Raw genomic sequence first — 23,040 nt, forward strand, 5'->3', positions numbered from 1 at the left:
AGAGCAGAACCTATCATTAATGTGGGTGTTATGTTTACAAACCTCTCTGCATTTTCAAAAAATGTAATTTCATTTAGATTTGTCTTTGGCTCTGTTTATTCAAATTGTGCTCTTAACGTCAAGTACAGATCAAGAAATCCGTTCTGAAATATTACAGAGCGGTGCATCACTCCACGTGTAGGGCAACAGCCGTGGAAGACATTTTTCACAGGATTTATGATAGATTCTTCAAGTGGAATTTGTATCCTTCAAACAGAAGAAAGGACACTTTCCCATACACTCTGCGATGAGATTATTAAGCATGACTGGTCAAACTAATATATTTAATTCCCAGAAATGTAATTTACCTCCGGTGAAGTGCAGAACAAAATTAAATGCAGTGACTTTTTTTGTGCAGTCATTAGTGATGGGGCTGAGGCCCGCAATTCCCTAAACTTGCAACGAGTTTAATCGTAGGTGATTGAAACCCAGATTCGAACACAGCACATTAGCAGTGCAGTTTTCCAGCCGCCTCCCTCGATTTCAGGGCGCCACGGTGGCGAGATGTTAAACACCTCTCCTGGTCTACAGGAGGTCGTGGGTTACATCCCGACCCTGATGCCTCTATTTGAAGTTTGCATGTTCTTTGTGGCCACTTGGATTTTTCTCCGGGTCCTCCTGTTTTTCCCTCCGCATTTATAAACATGCGCTTAGAGTATTTTGCTGCAATCAATTTCCAACCCGATAAGTCACTTTGTTGAGCTATCATTTGTGGTTAGGCTGCTTCAGAACAAAAGTTACATAGCTTCGTGGGCCTTACCTAGTAAAATAAAAACAGTTTAGTTTTATTTATGAACTTTACCAAACGCATTGGGATGGAAATTCTAATGTCATGCTGTGTGGGTTGTGGTGGAGAGTCATGTTCACAGAATCACGGGTGGAACCCGGGGAACTCAAACGGCCCCCTTTTTTCAGTCCCCCATGGAGCCACAGTAGCTCACAGATAACTTCGGTGTTGAAGTCCCGCAGTTTGCTTAACGAGGGTGGCAGATATCACCACGGAGCGATACCGCTCGTGTGCCCATTCACCGAGGGAGCTCCAGAGCCGTGAAGCCCACTGCTTTGGATTGCTGCTACAATTCAAGGCGCCGTAGAGAAAGCTTGTGGAGTAACTACTAAGGTGCCCCATAATAAAAGAGTGGGTTATGCATGTGTTCAAACTAAAGTGGAATCGCCATGGTCCATTGATTCGTTCATTCATATCAATTGTTAAGCACATGATGCGATTGTGCAGCACCCCTCCCCGAACCTCCGATTAGCACGGTTGGCTGCGTACCTACTAAAGTTCTGCGTACACATACATGCATGCTCCGAGTTCCATAGGAAGTGATACAAATTTGGTATTGAATCATCGTGACTCTAATCACAAGACTTTATAAAATTATCAGGCTGGGGTGATGGCTTAATTTAAATTCCTTGATGCGCACAGAATTCACAACACTTTCATAAACTAACTATAAGTGTCCGTGGGATACTGTTACTGTGATTTGGAGCAGAGATTTCAATTTAATTCCCTAAAAAATAATTGGAAGGCTTTGTTGCAAAAGTGTTCGTGCGTGCCACTGTGTGCCACTGTTAGAAGCTCTTCACCATCCGCTCGCGTTGTTTTGGGAAAGGATTCGGAAACAGCTGTGTTCCTTAGAAGCTTAACTAGATCGTAATATCCGACACTGATCCCTCCTTCCTCCCCACACCACATTGCACCAGAACAAAAAAAAATCCACAACAATTGTTCAAAGTTCACCTTTCATTTGAACCTGTTCTCCATCATTCATTCATGATGATGTAGCTGAGGCGGTGGGGTGGTTGTACACAACGCCTGCGAAAACGGCGCGATCAAGCGGAAGAAAGGGCACAACGTAGATTTCTGGGCAGTGTCGGGCCAGAGGAAGGGGTTTGTAGTTGTTGTTTTGAGAATGTGAGAGCGAGTAATGAGTTGCTTGCTGTCGGGTGGGATAGGTGCTTACCTTTATTCGCGCAAAACATCCACAGTTGGTACAGTGTGTGCCCTATAGATTAATCTGGGCAGATATACCGTTTCTCACGTTTAATTTAAGGGTTTTGGGGAGGATCGCAGAAGATAAAAACATTGTAAAAAAATCTCAAAAGCCGCCTCCCCGAGACCCAAAAACGTGAACATTGTGCAGATCATTGCCGACGTATTGTGAGCCACGTCACACTTGCGTCGGTCCCGTTTTAGTCCTGCGGGTTGTCAAGGCACCACTCGAGCATTGCATTTGTACCTTCCACAATTGGCTTTTGATTTTCAGTTGTTTCAGTGTTGTGTTATTCTCTCCAACTTTCTTTTATTTACTTTTTTTTTAATATTTTTACGTGATAGAAAGCAATACAGGCGTGTCTCAAGACTCCTTTGCAAGAGATTTCTGCATTGGGAGGAAATTTAAGTGCCCAGGGATAAGCCACGAGTACGGAGGGGATAATGCTCAAACTTCCGTACAGATAGATTCTTCCCCCTCACCTCCGATGAGCACGGTCGGCTTTGTATGGTGCGACAGAACTTCAACATACACACACACATACATACGTACCTGCTTTTCTCAGGAAGCCTCCCCCGCACGAATACTAACCACTAGCTCTCAACTCTAATAATTTTTTCGAGATCGGGGCCCGTGCGCTCGCCGGGATTTGAGCGTCTTTTTTTTTTGTTCGCCATCGTGCCCCCCCCACCCCCCTCTACAGATCTGTCGAAGAACAGGCTGAACGAGGTGCCGCTCGAGGTGTGCCACTTCGTGTCTCTCGAGAGCCTCGTGCTCTACCACAACTGCATCCGCAGCATCCCCGAGGCCATCGTCAACCTTCGCTCGCTCACGTATCTCAACATCAGGTGGGGGCCCGAGCGTTCGCGTGCCACTACTCGCCTCTCCTCTGCCGTCCTCGATTTTGTTCACGTGATTCCAATGTTTCCGTGCGACATTCCGCGTCGAGGGCTGCAATTTGTTCGCGTCTCTTTTGTACCACTTGAGACATTTTCAACCCTCTCCCGTTCCGAGACATCTGCAAGTTGCAGGGTTGGGGTATCCCGTTCACCGCTGAAACTCGGAACGCTCAAGCAGTTCGGCATACATTTTATTTAGAGGCGTAACGCCGTTATTTTAAAGACATTGTGCTCACCGCAGAGAACCGTAGCAACACGACCGCACACTACGATAGCTGCCACCAAACTGTGCCATACACCCTCCCGCATGTCCTTGTGGGAGCTTCGGTCCTGATAAAGTTATGTCATCGGCCTATAAATGTAACAAAAATAACGAGACATTTTTAGTTAATTATATGCACATCAAAAATACCAAGGTAAATAGCTAAGATAAGTACATGTGTCTTTAAATTTTTTATACATTTTTCTAGTAAAACATCTTCACGCTGTAATATTCATATTAATATACAGCCATTTTAGGTGTGTCGTTGATCACCTGATCCCTTCCAGCCAATCAAAACGGGTGTCGAATGTGCAACAAAACAAACGTGCGCTGTGCAGAGCCATGTGCAACGTTATCATTGTCTCTTTGTTGCAGCCCATGATAAACAGAGCAACGTGCAACAGCAATTGTGCGGTGCTACAGGAGGAGAGGTGCACGGTTTCACTTGAGCTTTAGTCTCCGTTGATGTCGACGAGAAATTCGACTACTGCCATACGGGGTCGATCTTGTGTGTGTGGAGACCGAGGGTGTACAACTGAAATGTTCCTGACTGTATTAACCATGTACCTCCCATCCACTGTGTTCCATTAAAGTGCAATCTAGTTCCATGATAGTGCCACTTAGTTCCATGAAAGTGCAATCTGGGGGCGCCACGGTGGCTAGGAGATGTTAACTACCTCGCCGGGTATACAGGAGGTCATGGGTTCGATCCCAACCCTGATGCCTACTGTATATCTGGAGTTTTTGCATGTCTCTCTCTCTCCCCATAGTCGCTGCTATAAATTTCCACATAATGAGCCACTTGGTTGAACTATCATTTCTGAAAAAGAGCTGTATAGCTCAGTGGGATTTATCTGGTAAAATAAAAAATATAGTTGAGTCAACAATCGCTGATTATCACAACAATCGATGTGGACCTGTGTGCTGGGACATTGGGTGTGTGGTTACAGTTACATATGTCTTAGTGATTTATATGTTCACCGTATTCTCCGTATTTTAAGATGCTTCAAAAAGTAAGAGGCACCCCAGACTCCTGCCCACTGGCTATAAAAAATATATATATACGAATCTGGTCACATATAGACACCTACCACATTATAAGACAGTCTCCCCTGACTTTTGCTTTAAAGTAGATGGAAAGTGAGTCTTGTAATCTGGAGAGTACAGCGAAGTTTTGTTGTACAAATAACACTCACGATTGACAATAACGTTGGGAGTCCCTCATGCAGCGGTGGAGTTACCAAAGGGTCTGTGCATGTACAATATTGGTCTGGGAAACCCAAATATATTTTTACGTGACGGAGACATAATTTATTATGTGGACATGTGAAAGAGAAGTCCTTTTAAATGTGTGGCTTGCGCAGCAGTGAGTCCAGGGTTCAAAACAAATGTCAGTCCAATATAACTGTACACTAACGATGTTTTACAATTCACTGTAAGCAACCATCTGCTTGCTTGAGTCGATATATAAAAGACCCCATGATGCCCTCTGTAGGAGGCCATTGTGAGCCCATGTTAAGGCTGGATTTGGACACTTGCCCACTCTTGCCAAATGAACAGATTGTACACCTACAGCCGTTTGTCAATCCACTGCTGCATTATGGCCTCTCCATGCTATGTGGGTCCGAACTGTTATTTGACGACCAAATATCACCATGGTGGTCAGTACAGGTTGGTGAGAGCAGGGACCGTAGACATTGGGAGCATGGTAGAGTACAACCATTGTTTTTTTGACGTGAGCCCGTAGCAGCCTATGACGCCAGTTGTGTGCATGGTTGGTCTACCATCCAAGAAATTTCAGGTGCATTCATGCTTAGCTTCCGAGATTTGACAAAATAGGGTGCATTCTTTGTTGATTTTTTTCCATCGGCGAACAGATTGTATCTTCCCAAAGTATTCGCAGACTCAGCCGAGCAAGAACCTCTTTTTCCCGATTGTCATGGCGCGTTCAGGAGTAACATTACACTGGCGCTTGAGAGAGGCCACGGGGCAATGCTGAAATTCTCATCGTATTGCACGCTCGCATCAAGCATGTCCACCATCTGCTAGACGGCGCTACTGGAGTATGGAATCTACTATCGCTGTTTCCTGTTTGATGCCTTTCTTACATTAATCCTGCCGGATGTGCCTTAGAGGCAGGAAATGGCAGGAAGAGATATATTCAGAAATTATTTGGTGATACTATATTGTCTGGTGGTGCACAAGCACAAATAGCAAAAAAAAAACCCAACACATTCATGAATAACACTGACCTTAAAAGAGAAATCTATATCATTTGCCCATAACATCGGGTTTTTTTTATATCGCGTACATATAAATGTGTTGTTAAACTCGCCACCACCCCACACAGCCAATTAGTAAGGTTTGTCATGGAAACAGAACATGCCAGTTCGTTACGAGTACAGCACACCGGTGTGTTGGAGAGCAAATCCACAAATTTTACAATCTGCTGAGATTGTAAATGTGTGTTGGAGAGCAAGATTGTAAATGTTGTGGATTTTCTCTCCGACACACCAGTGTGCTGTACTGGTAACAAATTGGCATGTTCTGTTTACGTGACAAACCTTACTAATTGGCTTTGTTGGGTGGTGGCGGGTTTAACGACACATTTATATTTACACGATCTAGCCCAAAAAAAAGCTATATTATGGATGATATTGGTCGTGAAAAGCCTACGTGTTTTAAACTATATAATTTGCAATACTTAGGACAGTGGCCCTTCTGATGCATCACCCTTCCTCACTTATAACTGACCACATAAATAAATGTGTTATGAAGAAGGGGCCGTTGGCAAAAACGTCACCTATCCTATACATTTTTCCTTTTAAGGCAGTGCATTTTTTTATGTTTTTAGTTAAAACCTTTGTGTGTCCTTGTGCTTTTGAGATTTTACGGCATGTATGGAAGTGTGTCTAAAATATTAAATAACGATTACATTCCAGATGTTTTAACTATCGCCGTTAATATTGCAGTCTTTTTGAGTTGTCGCGGTACCGTCTTAAATGCAAAAGCCAGCCGTTGGAGACAAATTGTGTTTGCGGATAGCTGCGAGGGGGTAGTTAGAATTGTCTGGGCACATAGAAAGAAAGGTTTTACTCACATTTGACATGTCTCACAGAGGCCTCTGGCCATGACATTACATTCTGTCTCGCACATGTGTTTTGCTGGCACGGTGGTTTTGCTTTTGATTACGCGCTCCGTACGTGTTTCATTCTTCGCCCCAAAGTTTTAAACGAAATTCTCCCGTTTCGATCTCGGCCCTGGTTTTGCAGCCGGAATCAGCTGACGACGCTCCCGCCCTACCTGTGCAAGCTGCCACTGCAGGTTCTCAATGCCAGCAACAACAAGCTGGTGTCACTGCCCGAGGAGCTCGGGCAACTGAAGGAGCTCTCGGCGCTGGTGAGTGTCGTCGTTTGCCATCTCAGGTGGTCGCAAGAAGTAAAAAAATGTGTGGTCTGCGCACATGGACTAGTTTCTTGAAAGAGGCGGTGATTTTTTCCGATTTCAATATGTCTCTGCCAGCTAACAAATCTGTCTACATATCTATTCAACCACTGTTCACATTTACAGTCGCCTGCCTCTCTTATTTCTTGGTTTGTCGGCGTCTGCTGGATTCGTCTTATTAACTCCCACTCGCAATTCCCGACTCGGGCTACGAACACGCTCACAGGGAGTTGTCGTGCCCACACCCCACCACCTCACTTCCCCAACCAGTTACCCACAATGCATCGCTACTTTAGTCTCTGCACCTGCAGCAGGTGCAGCGAAGGTTAAGCCGTCCTAGCTTAAAGTTAAGAAAATATTATATTTTACGGTTTGAAATACAGCTTGAGCATTCAGGGAGGACATCAGCGCTGCATGGACAGCACTTTATTCTGCCTCTTGTCATGTCAATGCTTTCATTAAAATCAATAATCAATTTTGCCAAGGTGCAAAACCTTATTTTAATCGTCAATCCCCACAAGTTCCAACGATTGATCTCCGTAAACGTCCCAAAGGCAATGCACAAGGCAGACCCAAACCAGCCACAGAGGCAGTGTCTCACATAGTTACCAATTCCTTGCATGCATTTTCCGCTCTTTTGCATGTGGTGCTTACTTAGCGTTCCAGTGTTATTTTTAACTGTGCCCTCTAACAAACAACAATTACTTGCAGCAAAACAAACGGAGGCGTTTTAAAGTGATAAGTTTCTGCTTTCGCCGCTTCCTTTGGCGGACATAACGGGGTGGCCTCAGGGTGGGAAAGCAGAGCCTTGTCATGTCATGTATTTCAATCGCTGGATGAGTAGAATTCTAGGAGAAAGGTTTCATTGGAGGTTCGTTGGGCTGTGATCGGCGTGATCCGTTGTGACGCCGCACAGGCAGCGTTCAAAACGGGAAATGTCTGCGCAAGGCTCTGCTCCTCTCTACAGAGAGGTGCAATAAACAGCATCTCGGCTGACAGAAGTGGATTCGATGCACAGCAAATATAAATGAGTGCTACGTTTCCCGGACAGCACGCTAAGCACGGATTACGCCTGGTCAGACGTGAGCATGCCATAAATCCGTCATCTTGATGCTATTTTTTGGTTGTACTCTTCAAACGGAGCCATTGTTGTCACAGCGATTAATGCTTTTATTGTGCCCACCCCACTTGGCAAATTCATTTCAGAGCACACGCGTTGTAAAATGAATTGTGCTGCAAAGAAAACCAGACGGGAACAGCGAAGTGATAACGTCAGCAATCACCATTGCCGTGTCGAACTCCAGTTCGCATTGGCCCCCGGTGGCCCATCATGTTCCCTTCCATGTGTTTTTCTTCGCGTTCCTTTTGCCACATCGCTCATTTTCCTCCATGGGTACCTTGGTGTCCAAACGTACCTATACACTCGTATGTGCATTATCCGCCACCTCTACTGTGTGTGTGTGTGCCCGCGCGTCGTTGTGATGGTCTCCCTCTGTGTCTTTGTGTCCACGGTAGCAAGATGTTAACAAGCTCGCCTGGTATGCAGGAGGTCATGGGTTTAATTCCGATCCTGATGCCTGTATATTTGGAGTTTGCATGTTCTCCTCATGGTCACGTGGATTTTTCTCCAGGTTCTCCGGTTTTTCCCTCCACATTCACTCTCGTGTTTGGACGGTTGTGCGTGTGTGAGTGTCCGTGTGCGTGCGTCCTTGCTGCTGCGGCGGCGCGTGTCCGAGTACCCGCTCGTCCCGACTGCCAATCTTGTGCGTGTTGTTGGTAGGACGTGAGCTGCAACGAGATCCAGGCGCTGCCGCCCCAAATAGCGAGCCTGACGTGCCTCCGTGACCTCAACGTGCGCAGGAACAATCTCGTCATCCTGCCCGACGGTAGCGCACCGCTTACGCTTCACTAGAGGCCCCTCCAAGCTCGTTAGGTGCTCCGGCGACGGCCTCAGTCAGCTGTGCGGTCGTGCGTGAACGGAAATGGTGGGGGAGGGGTTGTGCGCAGGGACGGTGGGGGGGAGGTCTTTGCAAGGCGGATACGTGACAAAATAAATCTATTTACGTAAAAAGATACCATGTTTATTTTCAGCGTAATGGTCTATTTTGTCGAGGACGCTTGGCAACAGCATGTCAACTGGCCGGTGTGAGGACTAGCCATGAAACCGTGCATCCAATTCGTCAGTTATAATAGATTCTTATGCTCCCGATACCCGCATTCAATTAGTGCATGCCTATGCAAATTTATATGATTTGTATGCGTCATATGTTATTGAGTCATGTGACCCCTTCCACCAATAGAAGCTCGTTGTTCACTGCATTGTTTAAGAAATAAAAAAATTGATTGTGCATTCCAGAATAGGCACATGATATTTGTTGGTTTCACTGCTATTTTTAACTTTTTCTCCACAATACAAGCTGTAAATGGGCAATATGTTGGTCTCTGCGTACATAACTGATGTATAGTGGAGCACTCCACCCCCCGAATATACACAGTGCGTCCAAGGACGCACTGTGTATATTTTAACAAACTGAACGAGCTGTAAATATCCCACCTCTCGATTGACATGAATGCACATTTCACCCTTCACCTTCTGTCTGGTCCAGGCCACACGCCACCGGGAATTGTGATGTGTTACTCGCCATCTCTACTGAGCCCTTGTCAATTTGGAAGGAGCCTTCTGCCATCGCAAATGCGTAACCCTCCTCCAGATACACTAGTCTCGTCTAAATCACATGTTATTTAAATGTTTCTTCTTCTTCCACGCGTTTGTCCCACTCATATGGGGTCCGTAATGGGTATCCAAAATTGCACACCAGACAAACTAATTGGTAACTTTGTATCTCAATATACACAAGGTTACATTAATCAGTAATCTGTATCACGTTTACAATTCCTATAGCAATTTGTAATCTAATACAATTATTTTAATTTAATTTTATATTGCAACACCCGCGCAAATTGCATCTCGAAACGGCAAACCGTTGCAAACCACGTTGACGTCAAAACCGGTGACGAGGACCGCCACCACGGGGGGAAAGCAAGACAAACGCCATCAAGGATAACGGAGGTCATTTGATTGTTTTTTGCCCATTCACATGGCGCTGGGAACCCACACACTCCCTTCTCTCTCCCTCCCCGCGCCCCCAAACAGAGATCGCGGACTTGCCCCTGGTACAGTTGGACGTGTCGTGTAACCGCCTGGGCGAAATCCCCGTGAGCTTCCGTAAGCTGAAGCAGCTGCAGAGTCTCGTGCTGGACAACAACCCGATGAAAAGCCCGCCGGCACAGGTGCGTGTGGGCACACACGCTGGCTGGAAAAACCGGAAGGCTTGGCATCGGCGAGAGGAATGCCGTCGAGTCCTTGTGGCGAGCCGAGAGCGAGTCCAAGAGTGTTGCTTGGAAACGCGGTGTTGAATGAGATAACCCAGTGTCTTCTTAGAAGGCGGGCGGGCGGGCCCATACCTGCACAGGGTGGATTTTTCCCAATGTGTGTGTGCAAATTCAATTATATTTCTTACCCTTTTACGCCATTATTATATTCGTGCTTTCTGTTACCCATTTTAGTTCGAACGTGTTGTAAAGTTGTTCTTTTCAGTGTTGTGATATGCAATACTTTGTCTTTACCCCACCTGGGTCTTCCTGTTTACCCACCTGGTTCCACCTGTTTCTCAGTGGGCTGCTCCTTGTTAAATTTAGGGGTTTGCAAATGTAGAATGAATCTCTATATCTATAAATGATATAAATGCTCAAATTTCCAATTGCTTTCGTGAAAGTCAGAGTGGGTGTTGGTCCATGGGCCAGAACCAAAGATGGCAAAGCTTACGTGTTACTAAAATCTTTAAATCACCAAAATGTCAAAGTGGATAATGCAATAACTTTGTTTTAAAAACTTGTCATCACACACTCCACTTGTATTTGCCATATACAGAAGCTTGTAACCCTATATATTTGCCAATTCTAGTGGTGCTGATTTCTGCCCTGGCCCCTAGTGTGTTATGGGCCAGTCTGCCCTTCTAAACATGACACTGTTTGTGAAGCGAAGACGTCGTCTGTTATCCAGGCCCCATGCAAAGCGATACAAAACAAGGGAACGGCTCATTTGCTTATCGCGCGACCCTGCCGTGTCTCTCGCAGATATGCATCAAGGGCAAGCATCACATTTTCAAGTACCTTCACATGGAGGCGTGCAAGCTTGATAAGAAGCTAGCCGATCGCTTGATCAGGCCTGCCGGCTCCTCCACATGGTGAGTGATGGAGCAAGCGTGCGCGTGCGCTGGGCGCCAGAATTGTCATTCAATTCGGCAGGGCTTGACGCTCGAAGCTGGCTGCTTTGGCGTTAATTTGATATCTGCCTGCGCAGCAATCGCTTAAACCCTCCCCTTCATTTATTTGTGAAAAATGCTCGTGAAATATTTGGCATGACATCTGCTCTGTGTGTTTGTGTGGCGGGGTTTGGGGAGAAGTGGTGGAGTGGTTGGTGCATTGTGCTGTGAATTTCAGTTTTATTCTTAGCCACAACCGGAATGTGCGATTGATTTGCAGGTATCCCTCGATTTATGAAAGCGATGCATTCTTCAAAAAACACGCGTAAAATGCAATTTTGTAGATCTAAATATGGCTTTCCTCATTAATTTAATACCAAAAAATTAGGAATGTGTTTCGGACAGTAATTTCAACTTTGCTCCTAACCTAGAAATTTTAACCACCTATGTCGCTATTCACAATATAATAAAATAAATGAAAAAATATAATAATGAAGAACAGAAATCTTAAAAAGATTGAATAATAATTAATTAAAAACAAAATAATGCACCTTTTCAGGGAACTCTCCAACAGATCTGCTGCATGTTGTAATGAATGTTAAGGCGATGTGGAAGCGTCACTCTTGCACTATCGGGACACCGTGACGCTGTTGCGGATGGATGAGGCATCCTCCTGCGTGCTTCTTGTTTAATCTCGTGGCGTGTGGCCGTTGTGAAATTGTGTTGGCGCGGAAATTCGATGTCGTTAATCGAAAAGTGTCCTTAATTTGTCAACTGTGTGAACACGAAATTTCATAAACTATACGTTCGCAAATCGAGGGATACCTGCATGTACCGCTCCTGGACCTCCCTTAGATTGACTCGGTCTCAAATGAATACTTGGTGTGGTGTGTAAACATCAGCACAAGGGTGGCAAAGGTGGGCGGGCGGCCGGCGTGGTTCTTACCACACCACCCTCTCGTGCGCCCTGCCAGCCTTCATAGGTGCTCACGAACAGTACGCGCCCCAGCAGCTTGTGTAGGCTACATGGCGTAGCTTTGTCTTTGTGTGTGTTTCACACCATTCGACTGTGTTTTGTGTTCCCCTGCCAGCCTTCCCGAGGATTTTGTGCCGCACAAGGCGTGCGGACTCCTCGATTCCGGGTTCAACAGCGTCGACAGTGGCAACAAGCGCTGGTCTGGCAACGAGGCACGTAGTAACCGCATCAAGGCAAGGGGGTTGACTTGCGAGTTTGATTTCTGTTCATGAAACGCAGGGGGCGATGACGTGTGTGCATGTTACAGCCCATTTTTTTGTCAACGTGCCTCTGGAAAACGAGGGCCTCCCCCCCCCACGTGTCATGTTCCTGGCTGTGTGATGCATACATACTCCTCGTATCCGTGTTTTTGACTTGAGCATCGGGCGTGCTTGCTGATGGAGGCGCAGAGAGTAGAAAACGCTTCTTGTTTGGCCAGCAAACTGCTCGGTAATGTTTTTTACTTGAATATGGACGCTGAACCGTAGTGGATGGTTGTTTTCGTAACCGTGCACCACAAAGAACCACAATTCAAAGTCTCTATGAAGTCATCTTCTGGAAGTGCTAAATTCCTCCTATTATTCACATCTTTTCAGAAATGATAATCGAGGTCCATGCAGTGACACAAACAAACTCACTAAGGATGAATGCGTAGCTCGGTGCACTGAGCTTTGCACCATTGAGATTCTGGGTAGGAACCAGGCCATCACTTCTGGTTAAGCCGCCTTCTCAAAGCTAGTGAGTCGATGGAGTTGACTTGAATCTTCAGTTCAGCGGATCAATGCATGCCCAGTATGAGGAGACTCACGTGGTTCAGTCATGTGCTGTGCGAAGTGGGCAAAATCATCCCCTTGTCTCTTGCAATGGAGACGATGTTATGTTTTAATGGTGACTTTTGAATGCTGCTTTAATTTACATTCAGTTGAATTCATTGTCCCTGTTTCAGCAACAAGGGCAGCCTCTAGAATGTGTTGTGACCTGTATGTATGTATGTTGAACATCTTTCGCACCGTACGTAGTTAATCGTGATAATCGGAGGTGCGGGGGAAAAACAACAAACTAAACATAAAAAGCAGTTCTAAAGAAATGAGTTTTCAATCTTGATGATTTAAAATTGCATAGCTCCGGTGGCTTCCTAATATCGGAAAGAAGAGCGTTCCAGATGGCCGCAGAAGCGCATCTGAAAGAGCGCGTTGCAGTGACCTAAGGCACTCTGTGACCTATCCGAAAAAAGAAGAATCATGTTTTTAATGCTTTGCACTAACTCTAGCTGTCGGGGGGGCGGGGGGTGGGGGGTATGCGCTATTTTAACTGTTGTAAAGATTATCCGGTATGAAGTAAACTGTAGCACACATGACTATTCGGGACTTGCCGTATTAAAAACTGCCTAAATTGATAACATGTTTGCAAAAATTAGACGCTTTGCTTTGTGACCCTAAACCAGATTAAAAATTACTTTTTCCCAAATATGCAAATTAATTTTGACCTGAAATATCCCCGCCTGTGGGGTTCCGCCGTGCTGCTCGTTCAACACGTCGAGAGATGGACGCCCGTTGGATAGGGTCACGTTGTCCGTGCCCATCGCGCGATGTTTCTCCCTACCAAGTTGTTTTGGCTCGCGGCCGTCGCCGCGGCCGCCGCCCTTGTGCGATCTTGACGCGAGTCTCTCTGCCATCGCGTCTTTGAAGCAGCCTTCGGACGAGGAGTCGGCGTCGACGGCTCTGATGCGCGGCGCGGACAGCTCGCGGGACCAGCGGTTGCGACGCGAAACCCCCCACACGCCCCTGAGCAACGGCCTCGGTGAGTCCCCCCCCCCCCTTCCCCGTCTCTGTGGTTTTCCTATCGCACGTTTGCCCGTGGCAAACGGGAGCAACGTGCGACAGCAATTGTGTTGTCCCCCAGCAGGGAGAGGTTCACAGTTTAACTTTAGCTTTAGTCTCCGTTGATGCCGACAAGAAATACGACCACTGCCATACGGGGTGGATCTTGTGTGTGTGGAGACCGAGGGTGTACAACTGAATTGTTCCTGTCTGTATTAACCATGTACCTCCCATCCACTGTGTTCCATTAAAGTGCAATCTAGTTCCATGAAAGTGCAATCTCGGGGCGCCAAGGTGGCTGGGAGATGTTAACTGCCTCTCCTGCTATACAGGAGGACATGGGTTCAATCCCGACCCAGTCGTCTATATATTCGGAGTTTGCGTGTTCTCTCTCCCCGTAGTCACATTGACTACATACGGCGCGAAAGAAGTTCAACAAACATACATTTGATGTTTAGCTCTCCAATTGAAACCTGATGATGCCGTGGCAGCAGTAGGGATTGCCGCTGTAACGCCGCGTTTGTGCCCTCAGTGGTGGAGGAGGGCCAGGAGGTGGACTACATAGAGGACGAGGACGAGGAGGACGCGGTCACCCCCAAGGCGGAAGACCAGCCGGGACTGACCACGAAGTTCATGGCGTACATAGAGCGCAGGATATCTCACGAGGTGCACGCGCTCCCAGCGCCGCCGTCTCGTCTCGCGCATTTAACGCCGGACGTTTCGCCCGTTCGGTCTGCAGGTCGTACGATTTCGCCCGGTTTTATTCCAGTTTTGCTATCCGCCATCCTTTCCGGAGACAAGGGTGGCCATTAAGATTTGTCGCAGAGCAGTGCAACTCTCTGTGGTAAAGAACGGCCCGTGGAGGAAGATATCATAGAACTTCTTCTGAGGTTCTTTCAAGCGATTGTTTTTATCCGCACTCCAGAGGGCGCACTTGCCCACATGCTCCACCACAGATAAATGTTTTGTCGCACGGTAGTGGGACAATCATTGATGACACCTGACTGAGACCATCGGATCCGATCGCTTGAGAACCCGAGTGTTATGTGGCAGATGGCTCCCGGGATGCATACCGGGGATATCAGCATTGCCAGTTCAGTGCTCTTCACTCCGAGCCACTCAGCAATCTCCTACAAACGTAATTCATACGTTAGTCTACGACTTCCCCGTCTCGGTCGTTAAGTTTTAGTTGATTGCCAATCTCAGTCCTGTGCGACTGCAGGGATGCCGGGATGTGCCGACATTACTGCTCACAGGCACGATTATCCCGCCACTCCTCGGCGTAAGAGCAAGTTTAATTGGCTCATAAATCAGGAAGCTGAAATCCTGGCACTGATAATCATCTCCGCTGATAATCACTTACACTTGTACCTCGGCCCAGCTCGTCAGATTAGCTTGGATCGGGCTTAGTCGACTCTGGTGTGTTTCAAATTTATTTTATTTAACCAACTCAAGGGGAACCAAAATAGTCTTGAGTCACCTGTCTCCATAATGACAAAAGCAAGAATGTAAAAACAACAAGCAATTAGAATTTAGACGAATAACAACCACATTACAGAAGACATCGAAAAACTGTGTGTACGCATTCATCATTATTGAGTGAGGCGAATAAAAAATAAAGTTGGCTCGGGCAAATTTTATTTATTTACCATTCATATAAAAACAGTGCGTGCGTACCACCCATACGTCATGTAACTACGGAGCTGCCCAGCAACAGTCGTCCATTTTGTTGACGGCTGCCTCTTGCGCCGTTGGCTGGAAGGCGAAGTGACTTAACTGGATCACACCGACACCGAGCGGTCCAGCGATTTGGATATCGACTTGTGATGGCCAACACGAGAAGAAGACTGACACAACAAAATTACCAATTTTTTTTTTACCATTGCGTGCGGACTGCAGAAGCTGTTTCCGTTGCGGACAGACGAGACGCCGCTGCCACGCTCTGAGGACGAGGGCGGCTGGAGGGACGAGCAGAGGTGAAGCCTCCATTTATACGGTTTTGCGTCGTGTACGCGCGTGCGTCGTTGCTGTGTGGTCATCGGGGGAAAGCAGACGGGGCCATACCCTACGCCTGTACCCAAATAAACAGCAGGCAGCGTTCACTCGCGTAACGTGTGGCGGTTCCCGTGCGTCAGATTTGTTGTGATGTCTTATTAAGAGGCCCCAGACGGAGATGAGCGGAGAGGGGTAACTGCCAAGTTTGTGAGCTTGGAGTGAGATGCAATCAAAATATAAATATCTTGTGTGACCCGGGGTGTCTGGGGTGCCACGGTGGCGAGTTGTTGACTACCTCGCCTGGTATGCAGGAGGTCGTGAGTTCGATCCCGACCCCGACGCCTGCTGCTGTATATTTGCAGTTTGCTTGTCTCTGCCCGTGGTCGCTTGGATTTTTTCAACATCGTGCGTTGAGAATGTTTGGCTGCTATACATTTCCACGTGATGATAAGCCGCTTTATTGAGCTATAATTTTTGGCCAGGTCGCTTCTGAAAAAGAGCCACATAGCTCAGTGGACCTTGCCTAGTAAAATGAAAAAAACTAGTTTTAGTCTGATTCGAGTTTCAAGCGTTGGAGCTACAGGATGGAGCAGTGGTAACACATTCAACACATAGCAAGAAGGGACTGTGTTTGATTACCAACTCGGCCACCTTTCTGTGTAGAATTTGTATTCTCTTCCACTGTGTCCTGTGTGGGTTTCTGCCTGGTTCTCTGGTTTCCTCTCATGGCTAATTAATAAAAAACAATGACTGGTATTGGCCAAACATCCCATTGCTGTGAAATCGCCTGCAAATTACTCAATTGGGGTTACACATAGCAACATTACCCCCCAGCGTAAAACCATGGCAGGACCATGCTGTAAACGGAGTCATGAGACTCAGTCTTCTCTGGGTAAGCACGCGTAGTAGTAGTAGTAGTCATAATCAGAGGTCGGACGGCCAGGGGGACACAGCCTGGGTTTGTATCTCCAAGATCAGAGCGGTTTGTTTGTTGTTTGATCTTTTTACATGACAGCATGTCCCATTGATTCGTCTTCAGCTGTGATTTGGTTGTACACTGGGAGTGCCTTGTGCGTTCTCTGGGTTTTTTTGTTGCACTGACGTTCATTTTGAAAAAGTAAATGTATTTATGCAAAGTGTGTTTGTACGTGCACTCCAATGAACAAATTCACTGTCGAGCGAAGCGTTACTTAAGGGTCCGCATTATCAAAATGTATAAATTCTCACGTAAAGAAATATGCCTGTGTAATAGAGACTTGTCCGAGCGTGTTTACGATTATTGTTTTGTACGGAAATTCCATAACGCAATAAATAAAGAATGGATTTTTTTAACTCGCACACAGGGTTTTTTTCAAGTTTGACATTTATCGCACTCACTCGGACACGTAGGCCTGTATGCTGTCATTCTACCGCACGTAAATGTTATTAATTTAACATAAACGCGGGAGAGAAAAGGAAAAAAAATAGTGAAAGAGAAAAGGATCTGCAACAGATTGTTTATATATGGTTATTTGCTTGTCTTGGTGGCTCGTTAAAATTTTAAAAAATACTTTAACTGTCGGCGAATACTCGCACCGCGGTGCAGAAAAGTGGGTAGTGGTGGCGAGATGTTATCTCCCTCGCTTCGTATGCAGGAGGTCGTGGGATCGATCCGGACCCTGACCCCTGCTGTATATTTGAAGTTTGCATGTTCTCCCCGTGGTTGTGTGGATTTTCCTCCGGGTCCTCCGGTTTTTTTCCGTCCACATCTAGAAACGTGTGTTTAGAGCATTTGGCAACTGCTATACATTTCCACGTGACAAGCCACTTCGTTGAGCTATTTCTTGTGGCCAGGTCGCTTCTAAATAAGAGTTATGTAGCTTAGTGGGCCTTACCTGGTAAAATAAAAGTAGTAGTATAAAAGTGGGCCATGAGAAGTGAGGTGGCAGGAGCGGATGCCACTATGCACCCACCTCCAAACTCTCTGCATCACGTCCCGTGGCCCGATGGGAACTTGTTCTTCGTTTAGATCAACTAACAACCAGGGGACGGGAGCATCGACAAGACAAACAAGTATCTTGTTAGGGTGGGGTGGGGGCGTGAGGTTTAGGGGGGTTGTGAATCAATTTATTATTCATTACATACTTAAGAACTCTCACTTAAAAAAACACCCAACAATTAATTTGACTCGTATCCATTACAAAGACACATGGTGCTGTATTCAAAAGCTCACAAGCAGAGCCTGGGCCACATTTAATTATAATCACGGCAGCATTTTTAGCTCACATTAATACTACATTTGCATTGCCATTCATTACCATGGGCACAATAACAAGTGGAGTTGACACCACGTCCGCTCATGAGATGCTTGGTCGACGCCCGATGCCAGAAGTCTTGATTTCAATCGCAACAACAGTTAGTACATTGCTCAACAATGATATCATTTCTACAGCGCTGGGGAACAGAAACATTGCTTTGGTTATTCTGAGATTCGCCGAAGAGCGTAGCGTGACGAGGCCGTGACTCCTTTGTGCGGTAGACGTTTTAGTTTGTGAAAGAAAGCTTGCGTCGACTTCATGATTCCTCAAATAGAGTGAATGAGAATAGATGCGTGCTCTAGGTTTGCTCAGAACCCATTGCAATGACACGTAGCAATAGCAGATTGTAATGATATTGCTATTCTATTGCTATACGCAAGAATGGCATAGCTGTAATAGATAGGGATGTGCACGGTTATAGACGCATACTTCTAGGCTCACATTGGCATGTTGACAATGCGTAAGGCATAGCTGGGCATTCGATGATGGGGTAGGGTCATGCTCGTAAGTAGGGCCGTGTTACGTGTGTATGGTGAATTCTTTTCGCACCGTACGAAGCCAACCGTGCTAATCGGAAGTGCTTGCACCTGTTTGACTGCAGTGTTATATGGAAGAATTAAATATTTTATTTTAGTAATCATAAATCATGGAGCACCTAATGCGATACTTGAACATGCGTGATATCGGCCCCAGGCTTGTAATGATGTGCCGATTAAAAGTTTCTTACACTTCCGATAAGCGCATGTTGTGCGTGTGTGATTTTGCAATAAAGTATTAAAATTGTATGCAAATATGTGAATGCTATATTTAAACTCATGGAATTAACAAAACCATGAAACCAGACTTTGAGATACAGTACAAACGAGATGGTAAAATATAAAGAGAGAAAATGATTGATTCTCAAAATGAAATCTCTGGATTTAGCCGAGGGCGAAGTGGTTAGCGCGCCGCACTGTGAACTGCCAACCCGAGTTCGATTCCCAGCCATCGCTAGCTCGCGTCACTGGCGAGCGATATCTCTGTAACGGCCCCTGCGACTTTCCTCCCATTCGCCAACTCCGTTTTGATGGGCACGGTGAAGTATGGTCAAGCAAACATCGTAACCAAACACAGACTTACGGGGCCTTCATCCAGCGGCAGAATGGCAGACGGCTGAAAATAAAACATATCAGGAATTGTATCTTATTATTTGGCACCTCCGATCAGCACGGCTACGTACGCTGCGAAAGAAGTTCATCATACTTATCTGAACCCCGAATCGTGTAATCGCATCACTTGGAGAGGGTAGGGGTGTGTAGTGGTTGTAGTGAGAAATTTGTTCCATAGTCCTAACTAGCCCCAGCATCTCGCGCCGCGTTGCTCTGGCCCCTGCCGTATCTCGCTAACGCGCACCGTGCCCCTTGCCGACTCGTTGCAGCAGAACGCCGACGGCGGACGACGAGCAGGGGGGCGGCGGGAGGGCTGGCGCCGACAGGGAGGCTGGCGACGGCGCCCTGCGGGAGCGTCACCGCAGTGCCGACGGGAGCCAGGAGAGGTACGGCTCAAGCCCGGTCGCCCCCCCCCACCTCACTTGTGACGTGGCGTCCTGCCGAGAGATGACGCAATCACCGTCTCGTCGTCGGCCAAAAAGCCCCACCCCCCCCCACCCCTGTGTCCTCTTAAGGGCGTCTTGACAGCTGGGGACGTTGCGTGAAACGGAGTTGGGCAATTGGGAGGTGACAAGCAAAAGCCACGTGGGACGATGCTGCGTGACCTGTGCGTGGGACTAGCAAAGGAAGGGGGTGAGCGGAAGTAACCGACGTGGCGGCGTCGACCTGAGATTCTTTAACATTAGAGGCCCAGGTGCAGTGTTCTATTTGCGTCCCAATATAATTCGGTGGGGTTGGGTAATAGCAGTTGTAAAATAGTTTAATGATTAACATTTAAACAAGCTCTATGTACGAGCAAGTCCTCTGGAATGTGTTCGATATTTGTGATATCTACAGCTTGGTCGGCTTGGGGCAAACACCTGGCAGAGCAGTTTGTTCACAGTCTGCTGCACTTCTCCATGGTGGGCAGTGCAGCACAATCCACCGTTGTACTGCACTCCTGTGTTACTCTTCCTGCTCACCGCCGCCTCTACCGACCCGCTAGCAGTGTGGGGAGGCTCTAATCCCTAATCCAGCGGTGGATTCACAAAGTGCGGCGCGCGTATTTATTGCACGCAACACGTTACGTGCAATAAATACGTCGGTGATTATTGAGTCGTTGGGCCACGACACCAGTGCCGTTTCGTTAACGGCTCACCACCGTCCACTAAAACAAAAAGACGGCGACGAGACCACGTGACGAGCGGCACCTACAGCGGCGTGGCGAGACCCGAGCGAGCGAGCGATCGCCTGGCCTGAGTGCAGCAGCCGCCACCCCGGCCCTGCCACGTCCCCAGGCCCCCGAAGTGACGAAACCCAACGGGTGCAAAATGTACGCTGGAAGCGGCGGTCGTCGCGTGTTCGAGCCCCGACGCGTCACGTCGCTGGCGAGCGCGCTCGCTAACCGTGCTTCGTTGCCCGCGTGTGCCCGCGTCTGCCTGTGTCTGCTTTTGTCTGGCCGCATCGCCCCCCTTCCCTCTCCTTCCCCGTGCCCCTGCCGCCGCCGCCGCTGCCGCTACCGCTGACAACACCAACGCCTCGTCGCTACCGCATCCGCGGCGTGCGCCGGCCACCCTCTGCTGCACGTGCCTGCTGCTGCCGCCTGCTCGGTTTAACGGGTGCTGCCTGGCGTTTCTCTGTGGTGGTGGTGGTGGTTGGGTCGGGGGGGGGGTTGGTGGTGGCCTGCGTTGTTGGGGACGGCAGGCGGAGGCCCGTTGTTTACTCGGCGTCGTTCTGCGAGACGGACATTCGCCGACGACCCATATCGTTTCACGACGCCAGGTACCGGTTTAAGTCCCCCCCCCCCCCCTCGCTCACTTCACCCACGCCGGTGACCGTTAATTCGCCGGCCTGCCCGGCCACCATCACATTCTGCGCCGGGAACCTGACGGCAGAATTTAAACCTGATGGGGGAAATGTTCAGCGCAGCTCTGCGATGGTGGCCAGCCTTTTGCCTTTCTGTCTGTGAAGCCGTGCGACACCGAATGAGCGAGGGTCACAGACACCCGAATGAGCGAGTGCATTAGTCAAGAGAATATTGAGACTTTTAAAATCGGGTTTTAGTTCCACAACTGCTGATCACTTACTTTTTTTTTACTCTCAATGCAGTGGACAGACTAGTGTACCGGCCGGCCTTATTTACACGTCCCTGCTTAGGAGTGCAAATGCAGTGAAACTCGAGCGTTTCACTGAATTGACGCAAAATATATCGAGAGTCATTGACGCAAAATATATCGAGAGTCAATGAAGCAAAATATAACGAAAGGAAGTTCGCGTAAAAACGGGGGGGGGGGGGGGGGTCACGTTAAAGGGCCACCCAGGGACCTGGCCAGACGGACAGCTGGGACGGCTGCGTGGGTCGAGGCTTGAGCATGCCCCCTGGTCTCTTGCCGCATGTCCGCCGATCGCTGTTTGTCACTAACATAGCAAGAATGTGCGTTAACCTTCCTCCCTCCCCAATCCGTGGTCCCGTGCATCTCTGTCGCCTTCGTGTCCGTCCGTGTCTCCCCACGTGTCTCCCCGTGTCTCCCCGCGTCTCCCCCGTGCGCGTGTCTCCCCGCGTCTAAACGTTTCCACCCCCGCCGTCTCTCTCGACACGCATGTGCATTTGTCCTTCGTCGTCACGTCCTCCGTGCATCCCCCCCGTGTGTCCCCCGGCGCCCCGGCCTACCCGCCCCCCCCCCCCCGTGTGTTTGTCTTAGACGTCTCCCTCAGTCTTCGTCCTTCACTGCCAAGGACAGACGCCGCCCCCCCGCGTTTGTCCACTCTGCCCCAAGGTACCGCTCGCTCGCCTGCGCTGGGTCTCCCCCCCGTCTCTCTGACCCCTGCGGGTGCCTTGTGCTTGCCCAGGCCTTGGGCGACGGTTTGCGAAACGCTTCGGCTTCGTTGCGAGCGCAGTCCTGCCGTGTTGTTGGTCGCGGGTCTCGTGTTTGCCGTGCAGAGTGATCTTGAAACGTGTCTGTATGAGAGGGTCGCCTGCTGTGAAGTTGTTGTGTACAGATTGGTTTGTTAAATGCGGTGAAACCTCGGTGGAAAGCTGTTTGGCCGCATTGAATGTTCGGTGCGGCCAAAAAAAGTCATGTCAGGAAATGTTGACGTGGTTTCTGTCGATTCGGATTTTTTTGGGACTTAAAAGTAAAGATATCTATACACGGTTAGATCAGAGCGATGCGCACAAAGCGGGAGTTTTGTGGTGAGGTTTCACTGCATGTACCAACAGCTTTTTCCTCATTTGCAATGTCTTTGTGAATCTATGTTTGTTTTGAAGCAGGGGTCGCGCATCAGGGAGCAACCCCCCTTGTTTGCCCATTTTCTCACGTGAATGGGAAAAAAGCCAAATGCGCGTTGACGCTTTCGTCAAGTGCCCACGTGCGGTGTTCGTCTTCCCGACACCAGTGTCTTTTGCAGTCGTACGCTACGAGTCGGAAATGCGGTTGGATTATGCAGCACTTGTCACATTGACAATCACGATCTGTGTGGGTGCGTGTCGCATCCCTACGCAACGCGGGCTATCGCGTCGGGATGCGATGGGCGTGTCCGGTGAGTCAAGATATTATAGGCACTCGACTAAACCATCAATTGGGTAGCAACCTGGACAAGATTGATCACCTAATGAAGTGGCTTATCACTTGGAAAATTATAGAAGCCCAATACTCTTGAATGCTTATTTCTAAATGTCGAGGGAAAAACCGGGGAACCCGGAGAAAAATCCCCGTGACCACGGACAGAACATGCAAACTCCAAATATACAGGCATCAGGGTCGGGATCGAACCCAGGATCTCCTGTGTACCAGGCGAGGGAGGTAACATCTCGCCACCACGGCGCCCATTCGTAGTCGGCAAGGTGTCGTTGCCGTTGTGCTGCCGGTAGATCAGCTGC

General features: G+C 48.1%; 1 protein-coding gene across 15 annotated transcripts in view; it reads left to right on the forward strand.

The window, feature by feature from the left end:
* LRCH1 (leucine rich repeats and calponin homology domain containing 1) overlaps positions 1-23,040 on the forward strand; it is a 55,049-nt gene that overhangs the window by 14,630 nt on the left and 17,379 nt on the right. For 8 of the 15 annotated variants that reach the window (XM_078878719.1, XM_078878731.1, XM_078878725.1 and 5 more), the window contains exons 2-13: positions 2,740-2,884; positions 6,470-6,596; positions 8,422-8,527; positions 9,796-9,932; positions 10,779-10,888; positions 11,998-12,115; positions 13,613-13,721; positions 14,274-14,407; positions 15,641-15,717; positions 19,451-19,567; positions 20,865-20,942; positions 21,863-21,937. In XM_078878719.1, coding sequence (XP_078734845.1) covers positions 2,740-2,884; positions 6,470-6,596; positions 8,422-8,527; positions 9,796-9,932; positions 10,779-10,888; positions 11,998-12,115; positions 13,613-13,721; positions 14,274-14,407; positions 15,641-15,717; positions 19,451-19,567; positions 20,865-20,942; positions 21,863-21,937 — 1,333 coding nt within the window. Of the gene's footprint in view, positions 1-2,739; positions 2,885-6,469; positions 6,597-8,421; positions 8,528-9,795; positions 9,933-10,778; positions 10,889-11,997; positions 12,116-13,609; positions 13,722-14,273; positions 14,408-15,640; positions 15,718-19,450; positions 19,568-20,864; positions 20,943-21,862; positions 21,938-23,040 lie in introns of all 15 variants that reach the window. The other 7 variants (XM_078878720.1, XM_078878722.1, XM_078878723.1 and 4 more) reach the window with 7 other exon arrangements.

Source organism: Lampetra fluviatilis, chromosome 51, assembly GCF_964198595.1.
Source record: "Lampetra fluviatilis chromosome 51, kcLamFluv1.1, whole genome shotgun sequence".
NCBI classification, from domain to species: domain Eukaryota; kingdom Metazoa; phylum Chordata; class Hyperoartia; order Petromyzontiformes; family Petromyzontidae; genus Lampetra; species Lampetra fluviatilis.